The 20,816-nt window shown below is 44.4% G+C and overlaps 1 protein-coding gene across 1 annotated transcript in view; it reads left to right on the plus strand.

The window, feature by feature from the left end:
• Positions 1 to 7,776: 7,776 nt before the first annotated feature.
• Positions 7,777 to 20,816, plus strand: part of FAM171A1 (family with sequence similarity 171 member A1) — a 128,720-nt gene continuing 115,680 nt past the window's right edge. The window contains exon 1 of the mRNA XM_054725996.1: positions 7,777 to 8,066. Coding sequence (XP_054581971.1) covers positions 7,970 to 8,066 — 97 coding nt within the window. The 5' untranslated portion in view covers positions 7,777 to 7,969. The remainder of the gene's footprint in view (positions 8,067 to 20,816) is intronic.

A 20,816-nucleotide genomic window follows, 5' to 3' on the forward strand; every position in this document is an offset into this window, starting at 1 on the left:
TAATGCTCTCCAGCTCCATCCATGCTGTTGCATATGGTAAAAATTCCTTCTTTTTTATCGCAGCGTAGTATTCCATTGTGTAGATGTACCACAGTTTTCTAATCCACTCATCTGCTGATGGGCACTTAGGCTGTTTCCAAATCTTAGCTATGGTAAATTGTGCTGCTATGAACATAGGGGTGCATATATCCTTTCTGATTGTTGCTTCTAGTTTCTTGGAATATATTCCTAGAAGTGGGATCACTGGGTTTGGGACTTTCTTCACCCAGTACGAAGATTTAAAGAAATGATTGACCGACCAGCACGTGCAGAGTTTCTGGTTTGCTCCTGTGTGTCTCTCAGATGCTCAGCCACGTGGGAAATATCCTGAAAGTGCCTTTCTGAAAGACGCTAATCTTCCAGAAGGTTTTCCTTCACTGTGAAAACAGCCACAGTCACAGGCATCGGGAAGTTAGGCAGATGCCACCTCATCCTGCAGGCAGCATCCAGAACCAGCAAATCAGAGCCATCTACTGTCTCAGTTCAGCTGGTTGAGGCAGATTCTTTTGGTTGTAAATTCAGAAAGCCCAATTCAAGATTGCTAAAGGGAAAGGAGAGTTTATTAGCTTAACAGGTGAAAGTTCTAGGGAGAGCTGGCTTCAGTTACTGACTAGATTCAAGGGCTCGTCTCACTCTATCTCTTAGTTCCGCTTTGCTCTGTTTTGACTCCATTCTTAGCTTCTTGCCTCATGGGGGCAAGATGGCTGCCAAATGTTTGTGGCTTTTATCCTCTCCTCTCATTAGTTCCAGTTGGAAAAGCCACCTCTTCTCTCAAGAGTTTCAAACTTTTAAGAAGTTCTGGAATTGAATCATGTTTTTAGCGAAGTACTGATTTGGGGGTGAGTGAAGGGAAAGTCTCTAGTTTGTGAGTTTTTTTAGTCTGTGCAATGCTTTTGGGAAGTTGGGGACTGTTACCTTTTATGTTACTACAGGATGCTTTCCACCAGGATTCCTGGGAATCAGCTGTCAGTGTGTGCCAAGTTGGGTGACTTTAGGTTGGCCCCTTATTCTGTTATAATTTTCTGCTTTCTTAATTGTGAAACAGAAAGGATGGACCAGTTATTTCAAATTCCTTTGAGTTCTAGCATTCCATTTCTACTAATGCATTTCATATTTTAAAATGCAGAAAAGGTACTGGAACCATTGTGAAGGGGCCACTGAGTGTTTTCAGTCATCCTTGAACCTAGATCTGGGGTGATAGCCATGCTCCATCATCCAATGACTAGGCTCTAGGGCTCTGCAGCGACGTGGTAAACTGGCAGTCGGCATCTATGCCTCCTCCTTCTGGTACACTATCAAACTCCTGAAGTGGGATTTTTTAAAAATGACGTTTCCAGACTTACCCGCAGCCAGGCTTCTGGATGAATTAGGTTCTGCTAATTAGATGCTCTTGGTAGAGATTTTGGAAGCAAAAGTGAGACAGGGCTGTCTCCCTGTTACTGGCCTGGAAGTTCTGGGCTTTTCCGCAGGGGCAGCTTCCTTGTGTCTAGGAAGGAGAAGGCAGAAGGGCAGGGAGAAGCCCTGCTGCCTGATCCCTGGCCCAGCAACAGTGCAGGTTCCTGAATGCAGCCTCTGCACTGCAGCTTCCATCCCTCACTTTCCTGACTAGGATGAAGGATGCAGCTCCCCGGGCATAGTGCTGCTCTGGAGGCTTGTCCTGGAGGCCCAGCCTGGAGGCCCTCCTCTACCCGGCCACAGATATCATGAGCCCCTCATTCCTTGTAGAACATTTGGCTAGAAACCTAGAGATATTTCTATCAACTGAGCCCTTACTGGTGGAGTCTCTAACCTATATTCAGATAAAGGGAATGATTATTAAAGTTTTTAATTTATTACATCTTTATTCCAAATCATTAGAAGGCCCATAGTTCCCGAGTGTATTATTGAGAGAGAGAGAGAGAGAGAGAGAGAGAGAGAGAGAGAGAGAGATCATAAGGGATTGCCACACAGTTGTGCAAGCAAAGATCTGCTGCCTGGAAGCTGGAGTAGCGGGTGATGTAGGTCAGTCCAAACCCGAAGACCTGAGAACCAGGGACCCAAGGCCCAAGAACCAGCAGCACTGATTACTGAAGGCAGGAGACGATGGGTGGCCCAGCTCAAGCCAAGAGCAAATTTGCCTTTCCTCTGCCGTTTTTGTTCTATTTGGGCCCCCAAAGATTTGATGATGCCCACCCACATTGTTGAGGGTCATCTGCTTTACTCAGTTCACCAATACAAATGCTAATCTCTGCTTCCAGAAACACACTCACAGACATACCCAGAAATAATACATTATCAGCTTTCTGGGCATCCCTTGGCCCAGTCAAGTTGTCATATAAAACTAACCGTCACACAAGAAATAGACCTCTCTACATAAAGAATCTCTCTTCCTCTGCCCAACCCATTACTCTTAGGACTAAATATTCCTTTAGCAAAAGTATAAATAGGGCTTAGGCATACTAAGATTGGAACTATTTGCCCTGCATTCAGACACATTACTGGGCAGAGGAGTTAACCAGAATGTATAACATTAAGTGAGTAATGCCATTGACTTACAAATCCACATTTGAGACACAAAATGCATTTGTTAAACCAAGGACTCATATCTATACTAACAGAAGGTTAATATGCTCATTAGACCGGATAGACCGGACGTCTTCCAGACGTCCTTCTGGACAAAGCCACAATGGCTGCAAGGGCTGAGGAGGGCCAGCAGCCACAGCAGCTGGCAGTGGCAGCAGCAGCGGGGTGATGGGGGCGGCGCCTTCCCCTGATTGGCCCAGTCGCCTCCTGCAGAGGGAGGCCAGACTGTGGGGGGCAGGCCTAAGCCATCAGTAAGACATCCCCTGAGGACTCCCAGACTGTGAGAGGGGGCAGGGTGGGATGAGGGAAACCTCCCCCACCTCACCCCCAGTGCATGATTTTTCGTGCACGGGGCCTCTAGTTTAGACATAAAACCAGATCTTTCAAGGATTACAAAGGAATGATTTTCCTGGCCTCTACACTTTTTGAAGAAAACCACTGGTTTTTACCCAGGGCTTCCCCACCAGGAAAGTTAGGAGTTTGAGCTGTTTTTTATTTGTTTGTTGTTTTTGGAGGGGGAGGGGGCTGTCATTTTTTAAATTTATTTTTTGAAGATTTCAGAAGAATACAACTATAAAATATTTGCTAAAATGTTCATGAAACTTTATACACCAGTAGATTTCCTTTTGTCCACAAAACAGTGAGAAGAGAACCCCAACAGCCAATGCAGTCTAGGTAAAGACTCTTCAGAGAAGAATTTCAGACACCTGTAGGGCAACGCAGTCCATCCAACCCTTTCATTTTATACAGAAAGTGGTCTCTAAGGCCGTGTGCATTCAAAGTGGATGCATCTAAGCCCATTGTACTATTTGCCCAGACAAATCACCTCCTCACGCCCATTTCCAAGTTTATGGAGCTTGTAATGAGGGGGACTATTGGGAGAGACCCTTGTTTAATAATTAAGCAGGATTAACAGAAATGTCCTGGCAGCCGATGGCTTTGGATCAAGTGCCTCAGAAGTAAACAAAGAGGAAATGAATGGGAAGGAAAAGAAAAGAATAAGAAAGTGCCATTCAAAGAGTTAGGCCCTCCAGAACCAGGAAGCTGTTCTACCTTTTCAGGCGCAGAACAGCCACAAAACAAGAGTTCAATTAATGCTCCACTTACTCTGTGTGTGTGTGTTTTGTTTTGTTTTTCTATTCCGCCCCCCACTCCCAACCCCAACTCTTTAAGTTTTCTCTGAAGAAGAAAAAAAAAACACACACACAACAGCAAGCAAACCAAACTTTCTATTTTCTGCCTAACTGGATTGATGTTCCCTTTGAACTCTCTGAAGGCAGATTCAGCAATCACAAATAAACATTTCTTCCTGTTAGAATATGGAGGTCGCTTTCCCATTCTCCTTGAGCTTTCCTTGTCCATGACAATAATTCAATGGCCAGCAAAGAGTTGTGCTAGAAACTTCCCCTTGCTCTATTGGAACAGGCCTAAAATACAGCTCTGAGCAACTGGATTCTTGGTGAGCCACTAGCTACTGAGTATTCTTTCCAACAGCTGGATTTGAGATGTGTCCTGGACGCCTATAGTCACTGTGGGGCATGCAAAGGAGCAGAGCCACACAGGGGATCTGAAATTACACTACCGGAGAGTCACTCTTGTGGCTAATGTACATTTGCAAAGTCTCACATGAAGCTGACATCAGACATTCATTCACTCAACTATTTTCTTAATAAGATACTGCTTGGGGCTGAGAACCTGAATGAGCAAAAGGAGGTTGAAGGGGAGAAAGAAGAAGAAGAAAAAGAAGGATGTCTTTGGAAGAAGGATCCTGTAGGAGAGTCATAGAGATTGACCTATGGGTGCTGAGTCACAAATAGAGGAGGAAGTGCTGGCGTATCAGGGTTAAAAGAAACACAGCAATTCCTTTTTAATAATTTATTTACCTCTTTCTTTTTCTTTTTCAAATGGGTGGCAAACGGGTTCTGAAAAAACGCTGAGTCCTTATAATTTCTATCTATGGCTACATTTTATCTAACTTTAGTAAAAGCAGCAGCTAACAGAGCGGGAATGTCAGTGGCACTTCCTGATCTGCACAAACCTCATAAAAAGTTTGTTGTTCACAGGCAGCTTTTTTACCCAGGGGGGTCGGGGGTGGGGGAGGGAGACAGGAGGAGAGAGGGGCACAGGAAGGAAAATGCCTCTTGAAATAAATTCAGACAATTAAAATTCCACCACATGGGCACCAACCTCAGGAAAGATTTCAATAGAATAAATAATCTTGCGCTAAGAAACCTTGACGCAGAGCCTGTGAAATCAAGGTCTGGAAAATTCAGACAGGAAAAGTTCTATATATGGCACCACTGCTTTTGGCAGGGAACTTGCAAATTAAAATCAAATGCTGCACAGACAGGCAACTTCCAAGCAATTTCAAATACAGTCATAATTCATCTCTAGTCAAATTGTGAGATTTTCATAAAAGCAACAGGAAAAGTTCTTGAGGGAAAGAGCACTTCTAACTTCCATTGTTCTGCAGACACTCCCACTCAGGCAGCGATTCCCCCCAACAGTTACTAAGTGGGAGTCTGTTTACGGAACTCGAGGAAAGGTAAGCCATATTCTTTTATCCTTGTAAAGAAGTGTGATTATTTAATTATTATGTAACTCTGGACAGATGATATGAAAGTACACCTGTTTGTGTGATTTAGCAGAAGTTGTGCTTTCTTAGCCTCCCATCCAAATAACTGGGAAACAAATGCACATGGGGGTCCCAGCTCTCCTCTTGGCATTGAGGCAGGCTTGCAGGTTGAGGACGCATTGTGCAAAGTATTCAATTTGTTTCTGTGTCTAAATAGGCGTCTGCAAAATGAGGAGGGGGTTTTGAAACTATTTATACAAGCCTGGATGTTGCTATAAAGGTACATAAACTTCCCCTAAACTGCTATGTCATCCACAAAAATTTTGGGACACACAATAATAGCAAGCATTATACCAGAGTATCTAGAGTCAATGATTGTGATCCAAACTTGATCAGGCTAATCATTTAATGTTAACTAAGGCTACTCCCACTCCTATAAGTTCTAGAACTTCAGACTAGGGTCACAAACACCAGTGTTTTAAGTAAACAGTAAAGCTTATAAAAAGTAGTACAGGGCAGGTTTTATGTGTGTGTTTTTAAATTTTGAAATAATTATGAACTCACCAGAAGTTACTAAATATAGTAGGAGAGGTCCCTTATACCCTGCACCCAACTCCCCCCAATGATAACATCTTATATATTATCAAAGCCAAGGAACTGACATAGGCACAATCCCATTCACTAGATACTATTAACTAGACCAGAACTTACAGGCATTAGAACAGGTTTAAACCCATTTGAACACAGCTGGAGGTAACTTGAATCATTTGCATGAATTTATCCTTGGGGTAACATGGTATAGAAGATTGAGGTGACTGCATCAGACCTAGATATTTGGGCAAATTATTTTTTCACTAAGCCTCAGTTTGTTCATCTGTAGGATAGAAATAATAATACAACCCAAGTAAGTTGGACACATTTCCAGTCCAGTGAGAGTGGCACATTTTAGGATCCCCAACTATAACAGTGTCCTTTGTTACCTCATGAGATCTTATGCTCCTGTTCTCAGGATTTTGTAGGAGGCACCAGGTGATCTCAAAATCAACCTGGTTCTTCACACACACACACACACACACACACACACACACACACACGCCTCCTCTGGCTGCTCCTGTCTCTTGACAAAAGTACATCCTCAAAATATTTGAAGCATGAAGTTTCAACTCCCGTACGCACTTAATGCCTCCTCTCTTAGAAGCAGCTCCCTAGGCCAAGAAAGTGACTTGAAAACTTTGGGACCGCCCTTCTCCATGAAGCCACCCTCCACCCAGCCATCTAGCTCGCCAGGACTCTTTATGCCGCTGGCACCCGAGCTGCAATTGAGGGCTGAGCTGGACTATCATCCCCTTCACTTCCCTCCCCTGGCTCTGACACTGGAAGTCAGAAGGAGGAGGAATCAGGTAGTTCCTAATTGTGGGTTTTCTTTCCGCCCTCCTCGCTACTTGCTACCATATGAGGTGTCCAATTTGCAGTGATTGTGGCGTTGGCTGTGTTGACAATAAAACCCACATGGCCTTCTCCACCTCCTGTTTTTTACTGCGTCTCACAAATTTGTCTATTATAAGCCAACTGGGCAAGTTCCACCCTTCATTCTCTTTTTGGTACAGTGCCTGCCATGTCTTAATGCCTGATTAATAAAATTATCGTAATAACCCGGCAGCACTGGGCAGAGGGTGGATCTGGTACGGATTTCCTTAGGGCCTTGGTCCCTTGCAGAGGTCCTGGGGTTGATGCAGTGCTGGTTGGAGATGGGGTAGAGAGAGTCAAGGGCGTCATGAGGGTTGTGTGAAGGAATGCACAGACAAGAGCCAGTTGAGAGAATGGGAGGTTGGGGGAGGGGGAGTGTGCCTCTGCTGAAGGGAAGCCCGGGGTGTTTGTGAAGAGCTTCATCCTTGGGACCAGCCTGTTTTGTTTGCACCTTAGCTCTGCCACTGACCAGCTGTGTGCTAATGACAAATTCCTTCACCCTCCTTAGACTCTATCTTCTCCTCTATAAATGGGGATAACGATACCTACCTCTTAGATCATATTATAGTGAAGATAAAGTATCTAGGGTCTTAATCAAGGCAAATTTCCTGCCCACTCTAACCTTCCAGAAACATCTAAGCACAATTCAGCCTAGAGATGTTCATCTGTCAACTCAGGCACTGAGGGCCTCAGGACAGGTTACACAGGATTAGGATTCCCTTCCCCTTGACCTTCAGGTGGGGTGTCAAACCTCGCCTGGGAGCACAGGTGGATTGGGACAAGAATGGCTGCAGGATGGCATTACACTGAGGAAACCGAGGCAGGTCACACCCTGAGGCCCTCAGTTAACGAGGTGTGAAGGCCTCAGACCTGAGAGGCAGGTGCGTGTTTTCCCAAAGCGGCGGAGAACGGGGGGATGCGGGCTGTATGGGCACCGGCAACAGCGGGAGCACGGAGGTGCACGGAGGTGCACGGGGAGCCCGGCTCCGGGCGCACGATCGTGCCCGCGGCGCGGCAGCCGCCAGGTGGCACCAGGACCCGGGAACCGGCCGCCGCCCGCGGGCGGGGCAGGGCGCGGAGGGGTTAACGGGGGGCGGGGCCGCGGCGCGGGCGCTGCGGGGAACCCACCGGGGTGCGCGGAGGAGGGAGCGGCCGGGGGCTGCGGAGCCGGGCGCCGCGCCGAGCGGGGGCGCGGCCAATTGGACGGCGGGCCCGGCGCGCGCAGGCGGGCGACATGGAGGCAGGCGCGGCCGCCCGCCGCCCCTGACGCGCCACTCCGTCCCGGTGGTCGGCGAGGCCGAGCCGGCCGGGGCCGCCGGCGCGGGGATGGGCAGGTCGGCGGCGCTCCTGCTCTGCCTGCTGGGCTGCCACGTCTGGAAGGCGGTGACCAAGACGCTGCGGGACCCGGGCGCCGGAGCCCAAGGTGGGTGCGCGGCGGCCGGCGGCGGGCTTTTGTGTGGGCCCCGGCCTGCCGCAGAGGCGGCGGCTGGAGGCGCCGCGCCGCATTGTGTCGCGGGCCGGGGAGCCGGGCCTGCAGCCCCCGCGCTGCGCTCCGGAGGGGGCGGCGCCGCCCGGGGACGCCCGGGGCCCGGAGCCCGCGCTCCCGGGGGGCCGGGGACAGGTGGGGGTGTGGGTGGCACCGGCGTTGCTGCTTCGGGGGGCGCGTTCGGGTGCATCCGAAGGTCCTTTTCTTTCTGCCTCGACACGGACACGCGGCTCCATCCCCTCCTTCGCCCTGGCGACAGGGGCAGCCTCCGGGTCGCGCCACCCACTCGCCGCTCCGGGCTCGGGTGCTGGAAACCCGGACGCGGAGGCAGCTGCGCTCGACCCTTTTGTTGTGGTGGCCGCTGCCCCGGGGATGCCCCCTGCGATTTGGGACTCCGGGGTCCGCGGCTGCTGCCAGCCACCGGCCTGCCGCAGTTGGGGAAAGTTTTGGGGGTCTCCTCCTCCTCCTCCCTGTCCGACGCCTCCTCCAGGCCCTGAGGGACTTCCTCATCGGCCCAGGAATCGCTCCCGGAAGAAGAGGAAGAATCGGGACGGGGAGACCCTGAGCCCTCTAAAACAACAACAGTCCTTTCCAGGTCTGCCTGTCGCCAGCTCCTGCCTTTTGTCTAATCTTTGGCCTCTGCAGATTTGCTCTCCAGCCCTGGAAGTAATGCGGCCGCCTCTGAGAAAGGCCACGAGCCTGTCTTTTGTCTTTAAAACACTAATTTTTTTTTTTGGGGGGGGGGTGAGGGGGAGCCCCGAAGCCTCCTTTGCACGCATTTGTGCTTCTCTGTTGCCGGCCTTCTCAAAAGGGTGCGGGAGGCCGCCGCAGAGGAGCATCTGCAGGACGCCGCTGCCGGCCTCCCCCGGGCCTCTCAGATCTCCCGCAAGGGCCCCCTGCAGCCCGTCCCCCCCCCCCACCCCCGCGCCCCAGCTCCTTGCCAGGTCCTTTCCTTGCAGAAAGGTGTGTGAACTGTGAAGTCAGTCCTGCCAGACAGGATGAACCAAGATCGCTCCATCCAGTGTCCTCTTGCTCAGACCCTGCCTTACCCCCACCCTCATGCTAACTCTCTCCCCATGTAACAAACATCGGAGCAAAGAACCTGGATGGCCATTCACGCCTGATGTTGTAACAGAGAGGAAGGTTCTACCACAGGCTGCTGGGTGTAGTTTGTTACCTACATGTTGAATTAAAGGTTTTCATGTCCATCCCTTGAGGTACCATTTGCCAGTATCTCTTTCATGCATTGCTTTTTGCTATAGCTACGGTATAATGTGACAATTATGAATTGTGTATAAAATTGTAGTGTATATTATGGAAAGGGAACATTGATACAGTACGAAAAGATTCATGCCTCTTCATGTAGGAAATGAATGTTTAGGACATTAGATCATTGGTGTTCAGTTGTAGCCTCTTAATACCCTACCTCTCTTTGAATCAGCTATTTTAATGAATGATACTTGCATTTCAAGGAGGCCATTCATTCCAAAGAAGGCGTTGAATTTTTTGTTTTGCACTTGAAATGTAATATATGGAAACATTAAGTTCATGCACTTGTAAAATAGGGGAAGGCTTGGTTGGCCCCTTGGGGGGAAAAAAAAGAGTCATGATAAAACCTACTAGGTATAGGTTGGAGACCACATTTAACAGAGAGCTTATTGCTAAAAATCAGATCAGGTAACTCAACTCTCAGAAATGGAATGTTCTGTGAAGTGGAAGAGAAATTATCAACCCGTGAGGATATTTATGCCATGGCTAAGAGAATCTTAGTCTATGGGGTGGTTGAGTTGAATATTTTTCCACCTAGATTACTTCCTTGATTGGATAAGGGTGGCTTTTTAAAGAGTTGAGCCCAGGAGCCGTAACCGAAGTTGGGTCTTACTACCTGGCTTCTGGATTTTGAGCTAGTATCATTTTTATGGGAATGGACAGAATCTCCTTGGACATTCTAAGGTCTCTTTCACCCCACTGAGTTCTTCAAGCCATCTTGACCCTTACCTTTTAACATAGTTTTTAAATTCATGTTTTCTCTACTCTTCTGGATCACATACTGGTACACAATGAAGACAATTGCCGCATCTGATTTCACTTTGCATTTCCCACACCAGTTTGTAGATCGTTTTGCACATGGTCAGTGCTGCATTGATGAAGGTTTGAAGACAGCTAGTCCATAAACCAATTTTCAACCTTTATCATCTCAAGGCACACATAAGCTAATTACAAAATTCTGTGGCACGGAATCGCTATTGTAGTGCAAATCGCTGTTGTAGTGCAACATGCAGTCATCATTGTTAACACGCATTTTTAGAAGAAAACTTCAATGTTTAGCTTCTCTGAAATCTAATTTGTAGGAGTTTACTTTCATTGTTGAAACTTAACTTGAATCATTGTTGAAACTTTAATATGAGTTGTATACACACAGATATTGTATACCAACAGGACTTAGAAATTACTTGGGAAAATCTTAGAGACCTGGAACACACAGATCGTATACTACAGTATCCTAATTAGATTCTTGGGACTACATGACACCTTTATTAAGTGAATCTTTGCTATATTATGAGGAAATTAACATCTTGCAAAACTTCTTGGCACAATTTTGCTGTTTTGTATTCAAGATAAGATTTAAGGTTTGGCTTCAGATTCTCTCTTCTTACTGTAGCTGCCTCGAGTCAGCAAAGGGATTTCAAAAGCAACAGTTAGTTGTCACAGTGGGGCTTGGCTAATCACAAATTTGAACTAGTTCTAGAATATGATTGCATATTTTTATTGTTTCATCTCATTTGCTCTTGAGTGTTTATAGTATCTTTTTTTTAATGTTACAGAAGCTGTTATCTGACGTATTGGCTAATTTTGCCTTTCTCCGTCTCTTAGAAACTGCATTGCGGCTGGCTTGATAGAGGGGGCTGTCCTTGAAGAGCAGTGAACTGAGCAGATGGGCTCTTTAGGGATGTATGTCTGAAGGCCAGCACGTTTATGCATGAAAGAGGTCAGAGCCGGGTTAAGGAGTTCAGGCTCAGCCTTCTACTGTATAATCTTGACGTTACTGCTCATTATCTAATTTTGCAATGATATGCTAACTTTTTGTTCATCTCAGAGAAGCTACAATCTGTCATAGCATTTGAAGTGAATGTTTGGCTGTCTCTCTTCTCTCTGAGAGGTCTGTTCTTTGCTAAACTCAAATTTGAGTTATTGGAGCACGGTGATCAGTTGAAAGACCAGGAAGTGACATAAGATATCAGGAGGAACCTGTGAATATATTACTTGACGTGGCAAAGGAACTTCACCGAATTGATTAACTTAAGGATCTTGGATAGTCTGGGTTATCAGTTGGACCCAATATAATCACAAGGAACCTCACAAGAGAGAGGCGGCGTCTGAGAGAGACTGAGGGTACTCCATTGATGGCTGTGAAGGTGGAGGAGGGGTCGTGAGCCAAGGAATGCAGGCGGCCTCTAAAACCCAGAAAAGGCAAGGAAACAGATTCTCCCCTGGAGCCTCCAGAGGGAATGCTGCCTTGCCGACATCTTCCCTTTAGCCCAATTATTCTGGGCTTCTGACCTCTAGAACTGTAAAATAGTCAATCCATGTAGTTTTAAGACACTGAATTGTGGTAACTTGTTATAGGAAACTAATACAAACCCTAATCCTCAAGGATTATGAAAGAGCTGTACCTGTACAGTCAGGGTAACGGTGGAGTGTAGACTACTTCTTGGGTCCAAGCCACTAAATGTAACGGAGAAATGCATGAAGTTTTTGCATCTGTTTAACAAAATTCTGCCAAATTGGAGCCATGTTGGGGATCCTTGAGGATTGCCTCCAGGACCCTTACTACAGCCACCAAAATAACTAATTTTTCCCCTGATGAGATCAGTGAGATGTGACTGTTATTTGTAAGCAAGGTTCATGAGTCCTGTATTCCTCCCAGCGTTGGGATTGTTCACAGCTGAAGAAAGAACGTGTAGCCACAAGCCACTCTAGTAGGAATCTTGCTTGCTTTTTAAGCTTGGCTCTAATTATTATTGAAAGTCATCTATTGGTAATAAATGAGGTAAAAGAAAGTTGTGATTTAATGTCACCATAGGCCCCCAATGCCTTCATACAATGAAACAGTAGGGTCCCCCCTCCAACTTGGAATGGCCTCACCATGTTGTTCCAGAGTCTCAGCACAGCCCTTCTGATACTTCTCTGCCTCTCTTAGGCAGGTGAGTCCAGCCAACTCTGGGCCTGGACCACACGAACAATTGAGGACACCCTGGTGCAGGCAGAGGGCAGAGGCAGCGTAAACACCTGGATTATCCTTGACACTACACCTGAGAGGGAATACAGGAAGTGTGAAACTACTGTACCTCTCTTGTGAATTTTCCATCTCAACTGGGAGCAAAGGGATTAAGTTCAGTGTTGTCCTGAGAAGGAAGACATGTGACATTTGGGCAGGTCCTGTAGCAGCTGAAGGGGTCACTGGCAACTGAGTGTGGGATTCAAACGTTATGGGCCGGGAAAAGGATAAGGATAATGAAGTGTCCTGGCTCGAGTCTCTTCCCAAGGAAATGAACTCAAGAATGTAGAGAAGTTTGAATCTTCTTGATTTTAGGGCTTTGGCCAAGAGGTAAGTAAATAATGGAGAAAGGGAAGGAACCACTCAGTTATTTTAAGGCTAAAGACCTTACTACTTGTTAATGTATCATACTTATCCTTCCAACATATCTCTTAAACATTCATTCATTCATTTCTCTTCATTTTCACTACTTTGCATACCTTCATCCTAGAGGGTCCCTGTTTTAGTCTCTCCTTTCAGTCCAACATCTCTTCCGTGATGTCCTCTTCAAACAGCATTTTAGTCATGTTTCTTTCCTGCAGAAACACTAGTATTTTCATGTTGCCCAAAGTATGTCTAATTACTAAGTCTGGCCTTTACAGTCTTCCTGCCTTTTCCAACTTGATCTATTCTTCACCAGTTTGAATGGTCTTCTCCAGCGGGAATGTACCACTCCTTGCCCCCTGGATGGCTGGTGTACATCCTCACTTCCCTTCACCTACAGCTATATTCTCTTTTCTGCTCTTGAAATCCTAAGTACAGTATTGAGTATCTGCTGTATGAATAAAGTATGCTACTTATTAGACAAAGAAGGGTCGTGTGTGTGGGGGGGGGCAGTATATTTTTGTGAAAGCTTGATTATTTAGAGGTTTTTACCCTGTGATATTTTGCAGTCCAATTGGAAAAGAAATGGAAAAATAAATTCATAAAGTAAGGGCATTAAGATACTTTTAATGTAATTACGTAAGAGTTTCCTGAGTAAGATAAAACCAACTAACACTAAATAATGACTAAAAATACAGCTACTAGTTGTCTGTCATGTTTATTTTTGCATATTCCAAGAATTTATCCATAGTCAGACACAAGTTTTATTTTAGAGTGCTCCTAAAAATTGTAAGAAAACTCCTTTTAATGATCAGATATTTAAGCAGTGACTGCATAAACTGGAAAATATTGGTTCTATAATGGTTTCCAAGGTCATATGATGCTCTAAATAAAATAATTATAGAAACAATTGTATAAAGCTCATATTACTTAAATTGCATCGGGAGATAATATGATCAAATATAGCCCTGGCCAGGTGGCTCAGTTGGTTGGTGCATCATCCCATACACCAAAAAGGTTGCAGGTTCAATTCCCAGTCAGGGCACATAACTAGGTTGCAGGTTCCATCCTGTGTCGGGGCATGTATGGGAGGCAACAGATCGATGTTTCTCTCTCTCACATAGATTTCTCTAACTCTCTAAACATATCTTCAGGTAAGAATTAAAGAAAAAAAAAGATGACTAAATATAGATTTAATATGTTCATAAAATATTTCACATTCTTAATTTTATGTAAAACATATAAACACATACTTAAATATTTTCCTGGCAAGTGGCATAGGAAAAGCTGGCTTAGGGAAAGAAAGCTTGGAAGTTAGTATTGAGTTTATAAAAGATTGGTTGGTTTTGTTTTACCCTGTACCCCACAGGGATAGAGAAGCATGAGTTTATGAGGAAAGACAACTATTTCCAAGTCAGATGAACATTTTATTTGCTTGAATTTACTTTTTTGAACTCAGAATTTGAGTAGAAAAAGTATTGAATTCACATAGAGGGGGATATTTTTAATGTGATTTTTAATGCAGTTTTGACAGAGATGAACTAAAGACATTAAAACTATTCTCAATCAGTAAGGTGAGTCAGATTAGTAAGACTTCTGATTTCAAAACATAATTGGTAGCAGAGTCTCAATGGATGAAGTTCACTCTCTTCCTCTCCATGCTATTGAGATTAGGATGTGGTTGTGGTTTGTTTCCTTTGTACCAGTTACAGCTTATATCTCTCCTCTTGGAGAGAAGGTTGGCACAATAAAAGTACTTTCTAATGGAAATTTATTTTAGCAGAAATAATTAAAGCACATGTAACTTGGATCTTAATAGTTTGTTAACATTTCATTTCTTAATTTCATTGTGTGATTATTATCAGGCTAATAATTTATCGTTTACTAATAGTATTAATGATTTGGATGAGTACTTTTCTGGGAAATTGATTATACTTTCTAATGAAACAAAGATGAAAAGGCTGCTGTAACAGAATACCATAGACTGGGTGGCTTATAATCAACAAAAATTTATTTCTCACAGTTTTGAAAGCTGGGAAGTCCAAGATCAAGGCACTGGCAGATTTGGTGTCTGATCAGGGTGGTTAATAGATAGCCATCTTTTTTTATATGTTCTCACATAGCAGAAGGAGCAAGGGAGCTTTGTGTCTTCATATGGGGTCACTAATTCCTTTCGTATGGTCTCCACCCTCACATAATCACCTCTCAAGGCACCACTTTCAAATATAATAACATTAAGGATTAGGTTTCAACAGACAAATTTTGGGGAACATAAGCATTCAATCTGTTGCAAAATTCGGGTTAAAAAAAATACCTCCGTGGGCAGTTTAGATGGTAAACTCCAAGAATGTGTTAAAGTTAACAAAATTTCAAGATAGAAAGGAAGGGTGGGGTGGGGTAAGAGATCAACCGAAGGACTTGTATGCATGCATATAAGCATAACCAATGGACGCAAGATACTGGGGGGTAGGGGAGGCCGGGGGAAGGTCAATGGGGAAAAAAAGGAGACATATGTACTACTCTTTGTAATACTTTAAGCAATAAAATAAAATAAAATAAAATGAAATATAGAAAGGAAGAAATCTAATTTTAAAAAAAGACTTGGATCTTGTAGGTGACTACAAGATTAACTAAGTAAAAAGTGAGTAGAAAGTCTGACTTGGTTACCAACGCTGCCAGAGTGATCTTGGGATGCCCTGGTAAATGCCTAGTTTCTAGAAACCAGATTAGGACATAATTCTGTTGTGTCATGTGCTGGTGGGACCATACCTGAAGGATTGTATTTGGTCCTAGATGCCAGATTTAAGATTGATTGAACCTCCACAGCACATTCAAAGGAGAGCTTGAAATCAGGTCGCTTGGCTTTGTCATAATGCATGTCGTATGATTGTCCATCCATGACATTACTGAGTACTGGGCTGGACCGGCAGGCCCCTGTGGTCACACAGCCCTCCGACAGAAGCTGCTCCTCGTTAGCCACCGCAGGCTCAGCCCCAGAAGAGCTGAGCTAAATTGATTGGTTGGAGGAGCTTCAGGCATGTTGTTAAAAGCAAGGCAGATAAAAAAGGTGGCCTCAAAGTCTTATTTAGGAAAGATGGGCCATCCTAGAGAATGTGTGATTTAGAACAAAAAGATGCAGGGAGACCATTTAGGGATCCTCACATATTTTAAGGATTATTGCATCAGTCCTCTGTTGCTGTCGTCACAGATTTTCCGAAATATAACAGCTGGAAAACACTCATTACTACCCCCCCAGTTTCCATGGGTGGGAAGTTTGAGCACAGCACGGCTCAGGCCAGTCTCTGCTTAGGGTCTGTCTCACAAGGCCAAAATCAAAGCATCAGTAGGGCCAAGCTCCTTTTTGAAGGCTCTGGGAAGAATTTACTTCCAAACTCATTCTAATTGTCAGAATTAATTTCCTTGTGGCTAGAGGGCCGAGGTCCCTGTTTCGTTGCTGGCTGTGGGAGCCACCTGTGTACTTCGAAACTTTGCCAAGACAGCAGCATCAGGTCCAGCCCTCATATAGCACATCTCTCGGCTCGTCTCTCTGACCACAACCAGAGAAAGTTCTTTGCATTTAAGGGCGCCGGTGACTGGTTTGAGCCTTCTGGACAATCCAGGAAAATCTCCCTCTTACACTCTATGACCTTAGTTAACCTCTGCAGTCCCTTTTGCCATTTAATGTAACACACTGGCAGGTTCCAGAAGGGAGGGTGTGGGTGTCTTTAGGGGACTCGTTCTGCCATAATGTGGAGGGTGGGTCAGTCAAGCTCCAGTGGGTTGAGAGGTGGGCAAAGCGGATCTCCCGCCGTAGGGGAGGCTGAGGGGAATAGGGACAAGGACTGCGGAGGGTCCTTTCAGTGAGTCTGGAGAAGGGTTTGGACGAGTGACTTCGGTGTCCCTTCCTGCCCTGAGACTTTAGATGGTCAACTCCATGGACTGAGTTCTAAATTCAGTGGACCCACGTGCAAGGAAAACCCGACGCAGCTTGTTTGATACCAAATGCTGTATTTACAGTGGGCCTGAGCTTTTGTATTTTGACCCTGAAAACCTGGAAGTAAGGTTTATTTTGGTAACTAATATACTAAATTCTTTGAATGGTAAATATTTAGGTATCTATGCTATCCTTAATATTAAATCAGTGTAATCAGTAGTAACAGGCACTCTCAGCTTCATTCACCTAGATACGAAGAAATAATAATGATTAGCAAACACGTATAGGGTCTTGCTGCATGCAAGGCACAAGGCGAAGGACCTGAGTGGGTTCCCTTATTTAACCTTCACATCAGTCCTGTGGGTGTAAATATCAGTCTCACATTATAGAAGAGGAATTTGAGGCCCAGAGAAGTTACATCACTTTTTTTTTTTTTTTTTTAACGCAGATAGACAAAAGTACCCCGTGTGCGGTCCCTTTTGCCTTTACCATGAACCAGGGAAAACAGCCTGCACAGTTATTTACTGCACAGCTCCAGGGAGCCCCCTTCTGTGCTTCTTGCCGTGTGGGATTCAGATGCGGAGAAGCGATAAGAAATTCACACCAATAACTCTGATGAGCTCTTGAGGGAGGTCCGGCGGAGCAGGGTGGAATTTAGGGTTACACCCAGCTGGGAGTGGGGGAATCTTCTGGGTTGTGTTTCAAGTCTGTTAGCATTTGCTTATATAACAAGAGAAACTTGTTAGAACCCATCACTTGGAGGGGTGGGCTAGGGAAAGATGTGGTTATTTGTAAAACAGTCCTTCAGGTGTGTTTGGATTGGTAACGCCTGACGAGATGCCCTTGTTCTCCGTTGGCATCAAGTGAGGGCTTTATTGACTGTGAAGTCAGTGCACGTGTATTGATTTGGTATTTGAACTTACTTGCAAAACTTTAATCTTTTTCACTCAAAAAGAAGAAAAGCTGCCTAGTTTCTCTTTCCTTATGCAGTGATCTCGAAAATAAATGTTTAAATGATGCTGTTATAGGACTATAACAGATTACTTTTAACTTATTTTGTGAAAATGATTGGCCATATTAAAAAAAAAAGGGGGGGGGGAGAATTTTACAGCGAGTACCCATACTTACCACTTACATTATACAACTAACATTTTACTTGCTTCATTTTTTACCTATAATTTGTTCATTCTTTTGTCTAGTCATTAATCCATCTTATTTGTTGATGCATTTTAAAGTACATCTCAGCTGTCAGTGGTCTTTCCTCGAAATACTGCAGCATGCATGTTGTTCATTAGTGTTCAAGGTATTTATTTATGATTTTTTTCTCATAGGGAAATTTACATACAAGGAAACATACACATCTTGTGTTGACCAATGCATACATCTGTGCAACCCCAAATGCCATCATGAAACAGAATATTAACCATCCTTTTAGAAAGTTCCTTATGTCCCTTCTCAGTAAATCTCTGCCTTAGCCCTTAGGGGAAACTCTGTTCTGACTTTTTCCACCATAGATTACCTTTATGCCTATTCTAAAACTTCATATAAATACAGTATGCACTCGGGCTTCTCTTAGTCACTATGTCTTTTGAGATCCATCCGTTTGTTGCTTTTATCAGGAGATTGTTTCTTCTTATTGATGAATAGGATTCTTCTGTATGACTGTTCTACAGTTTGTTTATCCATTTTCCTATTGACAGACACAAGTTTCTCTGACTAAATGTAGCTGCTATGAACATTTTCATGCAGTTCTGTGGACGTATGTTGTCATTGCTCTTGGGAAAATGCGAAGGAGAGGAATTTTGGGGTTATAGAATAGGTGAATGTTTGGTTTTATAAGAAACTGCTAGCCCTTTTTCTAAATTGGTTGTATCTTTCTTTCACACACACGCGCGTGCACACACACACAGACACACACAAAATGTGTGAGAATTTCTATTGCTCCACATTCTCACCAACATTTGGTAGTGTTAATTTTTTTAACTTCAGCCATTTTGGTGGGCAGATAAATAGATAGGTAGACAGACAGATAGTATAGCACATACATTTATTTTCCAGCTATAAATGGCTCTAGTGTTTGAAGAGTGTTGGAATACTTTTAGAAATTAAAATTAAGATTTTTACCACTATGTTTATTTTTTAAACTGTTTTAATGTACAATTTTTTAATTTTTTGATGTCTTATTAAAATCAATCACATAGCCCAACCAGTGATGCTCAGTGTTGAGCATGGACGTATGAACAAGGAGGTCATGGTTCGATGCCCTGGTTAGGGGCTTGATCCCCAGTACAGGGTGTGCAGGAGGCAGCCAATCAATGTTTCTCATCATTGATGTCTCTCTATCTCTCCCTCTCCCTTCCTCTCTGAAGTAAATAAAAATATATTTAAAAAACCAGTCACAGCCAAATTTTCTTAGTGAATATCCAAACTGATCAGATAGAACCACTTTATCACATACCTCCAGATAAGCCATGGCGGGTTTGTCCGTGTGCATGCCATGTGTATGTGTCTAGGTGGAGAAGGAATGGGAAAGAGAAAATAAACTAACCCTTCTAGAATTCATATTTGCATACTGTTGCTGCACCATTAGAGGTTATAGTAGGACTATTTCCACGCCTGTTCTCCTCCTGAAAGAAACCAGAATGTATATGCCAATTGGAAGGTGCAAGAGTCATGCATTCAAACAAGTGCCAGAATCTCTTAACCATTTGTACGCCATAAGCGTCTATAGACGCAAGTGGCAGACCTTTTTAAATTAAATTCAAAATATCGTGGCAGTTAACTGGTTAATGACTAAGCAGCTTCTTCAAGTTACTTGGGACACTTCATTAACCCTTTTGAGTCATTCAGTATTGAGTTAATTCCTCAAAGTATTCTTATAGCCTTTTTTAAAAAGTTAAGATAAAGTTCTAAAGATATCAATTACAGAAGTTAGAAAATTCAAATCTGCATTGAGTTCTTTGAGATTTACAAAACTCCCCTAATGACTGGGTATACCATTTAGAAATTTAGACGAGATATATATGATTGTTTCCTAAATTCCTCTGCCTATGCCGTTGACCTACTGGCTGTTGGCAAGTTTTATCCATAGGTGTGTTATTAGAGCAGCAAGCAGTACCTGGTGTAGAACAAAAGCTGATGACACCAGAGCATTTCTGATTTGTCAGTGGTGCTGCTGCAGCTGGAGCCTGCGCCCGCTCCATTTCTCTATCTGAGGTGCAGGTGGAGAAAGAACTAGTCTATTAACAGCGCTTCCAGGCCTCTTTCTTGTAGGGAGACAGTTGTCAGGCCCATTGTCTCTGAAGGTCACTGCCCTCCACTTCTCATGCTGAGCCCCCAGCACCATTTTGGAGTGTGGGGAGGGACTGCGAGCACCGTGGCAGGGGTGCTGTGTCCTGATCACAGGAGCCTGGTGGGCAAGGTATGTCCCTGCCGTCAGGGTGGCTCTGTCCGCCTCAGTTCCCCTCTACTGTCCTGCTCAGAAGGCACACACGCCTGTGCTGCCCAGAAGTGGCTTTAGGAGGGCAAGGCTGGGTGTTGCTAACTCATTCCTTCTTTTTAAAAAAAAAAAAAATATTTTATTGATTTTTTACAGAGAGGAAAGGAGAGGGACAGAGAGCTAGAAACATCGATGAGAGAGAAACATCGATCAGCTGCCTCTTGCACAACCCCTACCGGGGATGTGCCCGCAACCAATGTACATGCCCTTGACCGGAATCGAACCTGGGACCTTTCAGTCCGCAGACCGACGCTCTATCCACTGAGCCAAACCGGTTTCGGCTAACTCATTCCTTCTGAGTTGCCATGTGACTATGTAAAAATAAACATTTGGTATTTCAAATAGATGTGCCTGTCCCTGTGTTCATTTCATGGAACTGAACCACATCTGGGATGGGGGACAAGTGGGTGCTCCAGTCAGGTCCTCCCTTTTCAGTTCTGTTTCTTCTCTCCTGTGGCCTTTTCAGTTTCCCTTTGGTATATACCGTTGCCCTTTTAGTGTCCTTGCCCTTTTAGTTGAGGTACTTCTTAAAAAATACATATATATACACATATACATATCCTATATAATAAAGTGGTAATATGCAAATTGACCATCACGTCCTCGCACAAG

The sequence above is a fragment of the Eptesicus fuscus genome, chromosome 2 (genome assembly GCF_027574615.1).
Source record: "Eptesicus fuscus isolate TK198812 chromosome 2, DD_ASM_mEF_20220401, whole genome shotgun sequence".
Taxonomy (NCBI): Eukaryota; Metazoa; Chordata; class Mammalia; order Chiroptera; family Vespertilionidae; genus Eptesicus; species Eptesicus fuscus.